Source organism: Acipenser ruthenus, chromosome 1 (assembly GCF_902713425.1).
Source record: "Acipenser ruthenus chromosome 1, fAciRut3.2 maternal haplotype, whole genome shotgun sequence".
In the NCBI taxonomy this organism is placed as follows: Eukaryota; Metazoa; Chordata; class Actinopteri; order Acipenseriformes; family Acipenseridae; genus Acipenser; species Acipenser ruthenus.
This window is the reverse complement of record NC_081189.1, coordinates 50,424,474-50,437,083: the sequence shown is the minus strand read 5'-3', so window position 1 is coordinate 50,437,083 and position 12,610 is coordinate 50,424,474. Positions and strand designations below refer to the sequence as shown.

General features: G+C 38.6%; 1 protein-coding gene across 13 annotated transcripts in view; it reads left to right on the top strand.

Annotated features, from left to right (window-relative positions):
• Positions 1–12,610, top strand: part of adgrl3.1 (adhesion G protein-coupled receptor L3.1) — a 450,501-nt gene that overhangs the window by 237,001 nt on the left and 200,890 nt on the right. For all 13 annotated transcript variants that reach the window (XM_059026057.1, XM_059026051.1, XM_034035060.3 and 10 more), the window contains 2 exons: positions 9,612–9,914; positions 11,120–11,223. In XM_059026057.1, the coding sequence (XP_058882040.1) occupies positions 9,612–9,914; positions 11,120–11,223 (407 nt within the window). The remainder of the gene's footprint in view (positions 1–9,611; positions 9,915–11,119; positions 11,224–12,610) is intronic.

Below are 12,610 nucleotides of genomic sequence, written 5' to 3'. Positions count from 1 at the left end.
AGGACAAACTCCACACCTTCCTCCAAGGTGTTTGGGGTGTGTTCCTGCTGATAGGCCTCCCATCTCTCACTGTCCATCATCCACAGGGCCCGGACGACTATGGGCAGAGACTGGGCCTCCAGCCCAGCATTCTCAAGGAACCAGCCCTAGCCCCAGTAGTTTGATGGCATCTTCTGCCATTGACTTTTTTTTTTTTCCCCAAAAACAATATTTGTAATCCCTTTTTTTTTTTTTTTTTTTTTTTTTAATCCAGACCCCTCCTGGTCTGACGCTTGGAGGCGCGGCTATCCCACTTCTGACACCACGTGTCACAAAGACGGCCAGAGTGGGTTGCGTCAGACCAGAGGAATTCAAACACACAGACAGACGGTGGTGATGAGCTGAGTGCAATGGCTGCACTCAGCGTTTATTAACAAATAAAAGGTTTTAAACGGTACACAAAACACAGGACACGGCACTTGTAGCCAAAATAAAAAGACAGACAAAACGGACTAACACTAAACAAACGGTGCACGGAGAGACAAACAAACACGGTGAGAACAAACACTTTACGTTAACTTTTAATGATTTTAACTCTCCTCTCTCTCTCTCTCACCCGTTCTCCTCTTCCGAACACCTAACCCCGACTGAATGAAAATGTGCATCTATATATACTGTTGTGCTGGGATTCAATTACTAATTAATTCTTCACTTGAATCCCAGCACGTGAATTAATTCTGTGCAACCCCGTGCTCGCATATTATATTTTAAATGCACGTGCGTGATGTGCAATCCCGTGCCTAAATACAAATATACAATTTAAACACACGTGAAACACAGACCTGTTTATATCCCGTGTACCAATCTATACACCAACATTTAACATACGCACGCATACATACAACATAGAACACACAATTGCACACAGGGGCGGGGCACTTTGCCACACAGAGGCAGAAGTGTTAAAGGGACTATTAGCTCTTAAAATAAACAAATCCCCTGGGCTGGATGAGATCCTCCCAATAGTACTCAAAGAAATGAAAGAAGTTATTTACAAACCGCTAACCAAGATTATGCAACAGTCTCTTGACACAGGGGTTGTACCGACAGACTGGAAAATAGCAAACGTAATACCGATCCACAAAAAGGGAGACAAAACCGTACTAGGTAACTACAGACCAATAAGCCTGACTTCTATTATATGTAAACTTATGGAAACTATAATTAGATCCAAAATGGAAAATTACCTATATGGTAACAATATCCTGGGAGACAGTCAGCAGGGTTTTAGGAAAGGGAGATCATGTCTAACTAACCTACTTGACTTTTTTGAGGATGCAACATTGAAAATGGATAACTGCAAAGCATACGACATGGTTTATTTAGATTTCCAGAAGGCTTTTGACAAAGTCCCACATAAAAGATTAATTCTCTAACTGAACGCAGTAGGGATTCATGGAAATGCATGCACATGGATTAGGGAGTGGTTAACATGTCGAAAACAGAAAGTACTGATTATAGAGGAGAAACCTCAAAATGGAGCGAGGTAACCAGTGGTGTACCACAGGGATCAGTATTAGGTCCTCTGCTATTCCTAATCTACATTAATGATTTAGATTCTGGTATAGTAAGCAAACTAATTAAATTTGCAGATGACACAAAAATAGGAGGAGTGGCAAACACTGTTGCAGCAGCAAAGGTCATTCAAAATGATCTAGACAGCATTCGGAATTGGGCAGACACATGGCACATGAAATTTAATAGAAAAAAGTGTAAAGTATTATGCAGGCAATAAAAATGTGCATTATAAATATCATATGGGAGATACTGAAATTGAAGAAGGGAACTATGAAAAAGACCTAGGAGTTTATGTTGACTCAGAAATGTCTTCATCTAGACAATGTGGGGAAGCTATAAAAAAGGCCAACACGATGCTTGGATATATTGTGAGAAGTGTTGATTTAAATCAAGGGAAGTAATGTTAAAACTTTACAATGCATTAGTAACACCTCACCTAGAATATTTGTTCAGTTCTGGTCACCTTATTACAAAAAGGATATTGCTGCTCTAGAAAGAGTGCAAAGAAGAGCAACCAGAATTATCCCGGGTTTAAAAGGCATGTCGTATGCAGACAGGCTAAAAGAATTGAATTTATTCAGTCTTGAACAAAGAAGACTATGCGGCGATCTGATTCAAACATTCAAAATCCTAAAAGGTATAGACAGTGTCGACCCAGGGGACTTCTTTGACCTGAAAAAAGAAACAAGGACCAGGGGTCACAAATGGAGATTAGAGAAAGGGGCATTCATAACAGAAAATAGCAGGCACTTTTTTACACACAGAATTGTGAGGGTCTGGAACCAACTCCCAAGTAATGTTGTTGAAGCTGACACCCTTGGATCCTTCAAGAAACTGCTTGATGAGATTCTGGGATCAATAAGCTACTAACAACCAAACAAGCAAGATGGGCTGAATGGCCTCCTCTCGTTTGTAAACTTCCTTATGTTCTTATGTTCTTATGTATGTATTAATGTAATTCAAACAAAATGTTTTCTACATCACTTTCCTCCTCTATCAACGTGTATAATTAATAATTAATTATATTGCACAATTACCAAATATATATAACACGGCTTGGAAAAAAACAACCTCTGATTGGTTAAACAGCATCACATGACCATGTGTATATATAGCATGGTTTGCATACTAAAGAGCCGCTTCACACTGAATGAATCACTGCGCACCACTACATTCTAAATTCCACGACAAACTACCATTTTATTTGTTGTTTGTTACAAAACCACACTGAGTGGTATTTCACCTATTTCCTTTAATATATTTGGGGATGAAACTCCACATAACTGGTACAACACCAACTTTGAGTGAAGACAGCAGGCCATCTGAAAAAAATAAATAAAATAAGAGCACCAGCAAGAGTAGACACATAACAATAGATGAGGAACAGCTAAATGAAATAGAAAACAAACAATAGGAAAAAACTACAGCACAGGTTAGTTAATGTACTTAAAGAACAAAAATATGGACATTCATTTAATGGAAATAAGTCCAAAAAATCAACAACATAAAGGGAATTTTATGCCAGTGTAAGAAGTTCAACTTGGGACCAGTATTCCGTCTCCATTTTTATAACACTGAGCTGGACTAAATAGATATTTTAACAGTGGAAGTTTTAACTTTAGCAAAAGACTAAATCAAGGCATGCCTCCCCTCTAGTCGGTGCCTTGACAAATTGCGTTAGGAAGCAGTCATTTGTCATTTCCACCATTTCAATTTCGTCCGTCGTGCCCCCCATCAGGTTTTCCCATTTTATATGGGGGAAGTTGAAATCCCCCATTAGTATGGCTTCTCCTTTTCTACACGCATTTCGAATGTCATTGTATAACAGATTATTTTGCTCAGCGTCTGAATTTGGCGGTCTATAGCATGCTCCTATTATTATGCCCTTTGAATTTGTGTCCGTTATTCTGACCCATATTGATTCTGCATTGTTTTCTTTGTCCTGATTTAACACCTGGGCTTCAAGACTATTTCTTATGTATAGCGCTACCCTCCGCCTCTTCTGTCCTGCCTGTCTTTCCTATATAGTGTGTACCCACTAATATTATATTCGTCTCCATCAATCTCAGACAACCAAGTTTCTGTAACACCTATCACATCGTAGTTACTTGTTTGTGCAGTAGCTTCAAGTTCTAACATTTTGTTTCTGAGACTTCTAGCATTAAGATAAATACATTTAATAGTTGTCTTACCTGAGTTGTTGCACTTGTTTTGATGTGGTCTCCCTTCTATTTTTTTGTTTTCTCCCCCCTTCCTTTCTAGTTTAAATGCTTCTGGACCTCCTCAAGGATCCTTTCTCCGAGTAGATTGGTTCCCTTTCTGTTTAAGTGCAGTCCGTCCCACCTATATAGATAGTCATGAGATAATTTGTCATGCATGTGTAATATGTCATGCATGTGCCTTTAATTTTTTTCTGCACATACTACTGCTTTGCATTGGAAATAAACCAAAATGTTATAATGTTTAATCAAAGTATAAATTAACTAAGGACTTCTTCAGTAGACAAGTCAAGGAATGTTATACGTTGTCTGTATATTCTGCCCGCATGCTATTTCCTCTTTTTCTCTTGGTCTGCTAGCATTTGCAAATGTAGCTGTCTGAAAGCCATGTTCACTCTTTAACTAGAAACATTGTCCTGAAATAATCAAGAGGCGTGCAACCAGTCTTAAGTGATTTCCATGCAACAAAGTGATTGGCGAGCAAATTAATTTTTGAATTTTGACCGTGGTGGTGAACTTGCGGAATTATTCATGACACATCCCCCAAATTTGAGGGAAAAGCACTTGCGAGAGAACAGCTCGCAAACTCATTTTTTCCAATGCAGCATATATTTTGAATCTCACTCAAAAGCGTACAATTTTTCGCAAAAAGGACTTATGGAAAAAAATCTCTACAACTCCCCTTGCGACACACGCAAGGCGTTTTAATATTTGGCCCATAGTCCTAAAACACTGTAGAATACAGAACATACTGGTATTACAGCACAACATGTACAGCCCAACTGTGACGGTGAGGTCATCCCTCCCATTAAACTGTATTATGTTGCTCATCCAGTGTGACACTGAAAAAGTCTTGGTTGATCCCTGTTGTTGGTGCTGCCCTCTCAATCTGACATGACACAGCACATTCCACTCGCCCATGTGAACACAGTTTCATAACAGTGTACCTCATACACTTCCATTTTTGCAGGTGACAATATCATTGTGTCATACATCTGTTGCATGTTTTTTAAAGTGCTCCCATTCCCCCTATCCATGTTAGTATGAATGCTAATGCCAGCCCATCACCCCTTCCTCCCTTGCAAAAGACTGTATTAGGCCATTGAACATCTGCAATTCCATACAACAGAAAGTTATGCTAGGTCATAGATTCATATCACAGCACTATTGGTAGTCCTTCTGTCATGCACCTCTGTCTCATGCAGAAGGAAGCAAGTTTTCTTCCAGGACAACCTTGTACTTGGCTTGATTCATGCCAAAGCTGCCCGATTCCAGCCTTGCTGAAGCACCCCCAGATCATCACCGATCCTCCACCACATTTCACAGTGGGTGCGGGACACTGTGGCTTGTAGGCCTCTCCAGGTCTCCGTCTAACCATTAGACGACCAGGTGTTGGGCAAAGCTGAAAATTGGACTCATCTGGGGGTGCTTCAGCAAGGCTGGAATCGTGCAGATTTGTCTTTGTGAAGGACGCGTGAATCAAGCCAAGTACAAGGTTGTCCTGGAAGAAAACTTGCTTCCTTCTGCTCTGACAATGTTCCCCAACTCTGAGGACTGTTTTCTCCAGCATGACAATGCTCCCTGCCACACAGCCAGGTCAATCAAGGTGTGGATGGAGGACCACCAGATCAAGACCCTGTCATGGCAAGCCCAATCTCCAGACCTGAACCCCATTGAAAACCTCTGGAATGTGATCAAGAGGAAGATGGATGGTCACAAGCCATCAAACAAAGCCGAGCTGCTTGAAGTTTTGCGCCAGGAGTGGCATAAAGTCACCCAACATCAATGTGAAAGACTGGTGGAGAGCATGCCAAGACGCATGAAAGCTGTGCTTGAAAATCAGGGTTATTCCACCAAATATTGATTTCTGAACTCTTCCTAAGTTAAAACATTAGTATTGTGTTGTTTAAAAATGAATCTGAACTTATTTTCTTTGCATTATTCGAGGTCTGACAACACTGCATCTTTTTTGTTATTTTGACCAGTTGTCATTTTCTGCAAATAAATGCTCTAAATGACAATATTTTTATTTGGAATTTGGGAGAAATGTTGTCAGTAGTTTATAGAATAAAACAAAAATGTTCATTTTACCTATACAAACACATACCTATAAATAGTAAAACCAGAGAAACTGATAATTTTGCAGTGGTCTCTTAATTTTTTCCAGAGCTGTATATATATATATATATATATATATATATATCACTGTCCATCTGAATCATTGTTAAGTTGACATATGGTAGTGTGCTGTTAATGTAGCCTACAGTTAAAATCTTGTGTAGGTACTGTCCCTTTTTTATCCTTCTCAGCACATTAGTCAGACAAACGCATGTTCTTCAGGATCCCATCTTTAAAGTTTTATTTAATTTATTTTTAAAGTTTTATTTATTTATATAGCACCTTTCACACAAGTGTCTCAAAGTGCTTTACAATACAATAAAAACAACAAAATACAGAATGAGAAACACAATTTTTACAGCAAAATTGGTAATATTAATAAAAAATAAGCAACAACTTCAAAAACAACTCAGTTTAAAAACAGAAATACAGTGAAATACAGAAAATAGGAGGCACTTTTTTACACAGAGAATTGTGAGGGTTTGGAACCAACTCCCCAGTAATGTTGTTGAAGCTGACACCCTGGGATCCTTCAAGAAGCTGCTTGATGAGATTCTGGGATCAATAAGCTACTAACAATCAAACAAGCAAGATAGGCCGAATGGCCTCGTCTCATTTGTAAACGTTCTTATGTTCTTATGTTCTTATGAACACGTTTAAAACAATAATAGATTGATACATAAAATCAGGATTAAAAAACTAGTTTACCTTGACTTAAAAACATTAAGTGACTCTGCTTCTCTGATGTCGGATGGCAATCTATTCCACAATGTTGGTGTGTATAGCTAAAAGCTCTTTCACCCTTTCTTAATCTTTGGAACAAGCAAAAGACCGGAGTCCGCTGACCTTAGAGCACGGACAAGTGCATATGGGCACAGGAGCTCTTTTAGATAGTCAGGAGCCAGACCATGGAGTGCCTTATAAGTCAGCAGCAAGACCTTAAAATCAATTCTAAAATGTACTGGAAGCCAGTGAAGTGCAGCCAATACTGGAGTTATGTGCTCTCTTTTCTTTGTTCTACTTAGCACCCTGGCAGCTGCATTTTGAACAAGCTGCAAACGGAATAAGGCATGATTTGGTAGCCCAGATAACAAAGCATTGCAGTAATACAGGCTAGATTAAACAAATGCATGAATTAGCTTCTCAGTATCAGGCAATGATAAAAAAGACCTAATCTTGGCAATGTTACGTAAATGATAAAAGGACACGTTAGTGGTATTGCAAATATGAGCCTCAAAACATAAATCAGAATAAATTACAAATCCCAGGTTGCTGGCCTTGGAATTTATATTTGAATTATATTTACCTAAATTTGTTTTTATAGAATTTACCAACTCCAATTTCTGCTGAGAACCTAAGAGCAAGACTTCAGTCTTATCTGAATTTAACTTTTGGAACATCCAGCTTTCCACCTCCGACAGACATGCAAATAGGGTGGAGACAGCTGATATATCCCCAGGATTTACAGAGATGTAAAGTTGTGTGTCATCAGCATAAAAGTGAAAATGTACATGGTGTTTATGGATAATCATGCCCAATGGTAGCATGTATAAGGAGAATAGTAAGGTGCCAATAATGGAGCCCTGGGGACACCACAGGAGATGGTAGATAATTGTGATACAGAGTCTGCTATTGAAACAAAATTCTGCCTGTCTGTAAGATTGACCTAAGCCAGTCTAAAACAGTTTGTGATAGCCCTATCCAATTTTCAAGGCGATCAGTTAAAATAGCATGATCAATGGTATCAAATGCTGCACTTAGATCTAACAGAACCAGAATGGATATGTTATCGGAGTCATTAGTAAATCATTCAGCACTTTGACTAGGGCAGTCTCTGTACTGTGACCAGATCTAAAGCCTGATTAAAACTTTTCAAGTATTTGGTTATCACCAAGAAATATATTGAGTTGGCCAGCTACCACCTTCTCTAAAACCTTAGCAGAGGGCGCTGTTGACTGTGGCCTGTACTGGTAACAGGGGCACTTACAGGTGCTCAAAATAATAATGAAAACAAAAGGTGAAATGAAAAGGGAAAATAAAACACAGTAATAAAACTACAAAACGAAAAGTGCTGCTTACGCAGTGCCCCCGTCAGTACGGGCCTCCGACCTACGCTCAGCTATTTATTTCTATACACTGGGGTGGCCAGAGATCCCCATTAACTACACACGTCCCCTCGGGTACGTAATTGTCACTGGGTATCCTCTCTCCGGCCCCCCAAATGCACAACCAAGTGCAGTTCTTATGGGCCAAGCAATCCCCCAAGGCCCGCCTCTCAGCCACTCAGAGAGGGAAAGCAAACACACCCTCTTCCCCACCTGTCCATGTCTGCGCCATGATTGACAGGCAGATCTTACGAGGCTGCTGCCCTCTTCCTGCAGAACCACACATACGCCAGATAGTCAGCACAGACCTCCCCTGTTACAGGGCCATTCTGAGAGATTTGATCCCTGATATTTGATAATTTTATTGTGAAAATAATTAAGAAATTCTTCACACTTAGCAGGTGTGGCTTCAATCAAAGGAGGTGCAGTAGAAGATGGGTTAACTCATTTTTCAATGGTTGAAAAAAGAACTCTAGAGTTATTTTTATTTGCATTAATAATAGTGGAAAAATATGAGCTTCTGCATTCAGAGCATTATTGTTTAGAGCATTATTGAAATTCATCTGATGCTGTTTCCAGATTTCAAAACAGATACACAGTTTTGTAGTCCTCCATCTGCGTTCCAATTTACGACCTTCCCTTTTCATCTGGTGTATGTCAGCAGTTACCCAAGGTGAAGTTTGTTTAGAGGGGACAGTGCGAATTTTGACCGGGGCTACTATATCAAAGGTAGTTTTTAAGAGAGTATTATAGCTGTCAACTAACTCATCTAATGACAATGACTGAGAAGGAATGAGTGGTGATAACCTTAATATATTAGAAAACTTAGATGTAGTTAAAGGGTTTATTGAATGAGTTTTATAAGAATGCAGTTGTCTCTTATTTTGTAAGGGCAACTCAATATTAAAAGGAATAGCAAGATGATCGGAGGTAGCAAGATCTAATTTTGATAGACTATGAACACCTAAGCCCTGAGAGATGACCAAATCTAAGGTTTGGCCATGATTTTGCGTAGGCTCCACAATATGTTGGGTGTAGTCTAAAGAATCTTAAGTGCTGTATATTGTAACCGTGTTTCGCCTTGCACTCCCACCAAAATTTTGCCCAATATGTTTTATCACAGAGAGCACATTTGCTGTGTCCTTTAATTATTTACTGCATATTGTTTTACTTGCTGACAGCAAACACTTCCTGTTTGACATTTTGTCTCTAATGCCTTGTAATAGAGCTTAAACCAGACTATTACAAGATTGGTTCCTTATTTGCAAAATGAAATTCGCAAAAGTCCCAGGCCAGAAAAAGATGAACAATAATTTGCAATGCGGTGTTGGGATGGGACTAGAAGGCTTCTACACTCCAAGCATCTAGAGACATGGAAAATGTAAACAATTTATTTTTCATGTCCTATCAAAATAAACCACAAACTGTACAGCAGAAAATAAACATAAAGAAAATGTGCTAGATTATTGATTATGCCTTTTGTATATGAGTCACTAGAAAGATATACAATTTACCACATTAGAAAATCCTGTTTCAGCTTTAATGGCTATGACTAGTTACTTCCCTAAGGTTTACTTTAATTCACTTTTTTGGCACTTTTGTCATGTTGTAGAATCGTCTTCCTCTGTACTGATCTACCTGGATACCACAAGCACCAGAACAACAGCCAGATCCACTACAATCACTGCGACCAAAGCAACAATGACTACCATTGCTGGGCGACATGCCAAGAGCACCACCATCTTAATACCACTTGAGCAAGGCATTCCTGACATCACCACAAGGCCAGCTCCATCATCCCAGCTACCAAGCATAGTCACAGAGGGTTGTGAACCGGTGGGAGAACCTGAGATCTCTTGGCCCAAGACTCGTCAGGGACAGGTTGCAAAACAGCCTTGTCCTCCAGGCATGATAGGTAATGTTAAAAATGCATCCTGAAAAACTAGCATGTATTAAAAGGCTTTTACACTAATACGACAGTATATGTATAGTTGACCCTTTCTAGTATGGTATTCTTATTTACAAAAGAATAAGAATATCAGTCAAAGATGTCTTGTCAGTTGATTTCAGGCAAATAAAAACACAAATACGCGGTGCATTGAATATTGGTGAATTAAGTGCTTTTTTATTTGCTGAAAGGGGTTACTTTATATTTTCTTCAGCAGTTAATACAGTGAATAGTGAAAGCAGCTACCTCTCTCAGGAACCCAGCACTGACTACCAGATCTAATAAAATAATTTAATAATGTATTAATCTAAACCTTAATTAAATCAGGGGTTTGTATATATTAACTCTCTTTTTAACAATAAAACAACAGATGATCTGTAGAATTCCTTACTATTCATTTTTTACTCAGTTGTGAAATATAATCTACACTACTAGATATGTACTGAGTAAATGCAATGGATTTTAGCCTAGTACAAGCTAAATTCCCACATACTATAATGAACAGAACTTAGTATTGACTATGACCCTTTATTTAATCCTACTAGTTATTAGGCATCCCCCATGAGGGGTGCATATATGGATTGCTCCTTTCACACCAAATAAAGAGCAATCTGCATGTAAGAAGCAATGTGGAGTAGTGGTTAGGGCTCTGGACTCTTGACCGGAGGGTTGTGGGTTCAATCCCAGGTGGAGGATGCTGCTGCTGTACCCTTGAGCAAGGTGCTTTACCTAGATTGCTCCAGTAAAAACCCAACTGTATAAATGGGCAATTGTATGTAAAAATAATGTGATATGTTGTAACAATTATAAGGCGCCTGGTTTCCCTTACACACCTTGCTGGTGGTCCTAACTTACTGATGATTGTGTCACAAGCCAATGTTTTTATATATCCTATGAGGTGGCTCAGTGAGTGAGTGCACATTTCTATTTTGTGTGTTGTTTTTAAGACGCATGCCATTCACATAGATTATGCTATAAATCAGAGCATATATAGTGAGTGTGATAGTGAAGCTCCCTGGGCCCTAAACAACTGGAGCATGATCTTTGTGTTCATACTCATACAAGTTAAGAGAAAGCCTTTTCAGGAGAACAGTCTTCAAAATGTTGGACACTTCTAAAGACATTCTACATATTTTAATATAAAAAATGTACTTTGTGTGTCCTCATTTTAGGTGTTGCAACTTTTGTATGCTTGGCTCCTGATGGATACTGGGACCCACAAGGACCGGATCTTAGTAATTGTACCTCTCCCTGGGTCAATCAAATCACATATAAAGTAAGGCTGCACCTTAGGGATTCACTGCTATGTTTGTGTGAGTGTTTGTGTAAAATTAGAATAGCAAAATCTTAGCTGTCTAAAATGTCATATTTCATTTAGAAGAATGCAACACTCTGGTGGTAAAACAAATACAACCTTAGAAACATAAAGAAAATAGCGACATTTTAAAAACCATAGTATTTACAACTAATTGTCATTTGTTTGATTTTTTCAGAAAGGGATAACACACCCATAAATAACCAAACCAGAAATGTGTTGTTTCTTGTTAGTTTTAGAGTTGTAATGTGATATCTTGTAACAATTGTAAGTCGCCCTGGATAAGGGTGTCTGCTAAGAAATAAATAATAATAATAATAATAATTGATGTATTAGTTTATGTTTTCAAGAAAAAAATGCATATATGTTAGTGTGACAGGGTAGCTGTGTGGTGATGTCAGGCCAGACGCAGGAACAAAAACAAACGCAGTACTGCAGGGCAAAAGACGCGACGTGCACCGTTTTTATTTAAATAACAAAATAACCAAAAAAAGGCTTTAACAAAACAATGCTCACAGAGCAAAATAAAAGTTTAAACAAAATAATCAAAAACACAATAACCATAGAAATGATCCAGGTCAGGCTGGGCAAATCGCCTTCACTGTTCCTAGATTTATTTTTAATTTGATTTCTGTCGTCTCCTCCGCTCTCGTTCACTCCTCTGAACACCCACCCAGAGTGCAGAGAGCTGCAGGCTTATATGCAGGTGACCATCTCCCGATTAGCAACACATTTATGACCTTCTACACAAAGTTTTTAATTATACCCTGGCAGAGGACGAGCTCCCCAATCTCGCCTCTGCCAGAAACAAAAACAATAACAAAACACATGGCTTTCGTTGTCATTATATACAAATAAATAAATCACAATACAAACACAAAATAATAAACTGCACAGGGGCGGAGGGGTACCCCGTTCTAAAATAAATAAACAATACATTTGTTTTAAATACCTTAAAATAAAAACAAAACAATACTTTAACAGCAGGGCTTTGCCCTGCCCTCTTTTATGTCACAGTTAGTTTTTGAGTAAAAAAAACTTTGAGAATGTAGCCCAAAGAGTTCTTTGCAACATGCAATGCTATACCAAATGCTCATTTGCATAAAATGTGTTCATTTACTTTTGTTTATAGCCTTAGGTCATTATTCTTTGTTATAGGACAACCCTATCGATGTAAGAGTTTAAGATAATTATTCAGAGATAATAGACCCCCCCACTCCCATAGGCAACATTTTTTTGTTCATCACCCTGCAAGGCAAGTATATCCACTTTATTGTTTACTTTGACAACTATTCTTACAGAAATTGAATAAGAGGCCAATAAGAAGTTGCTAAAACATTTTTAAAAA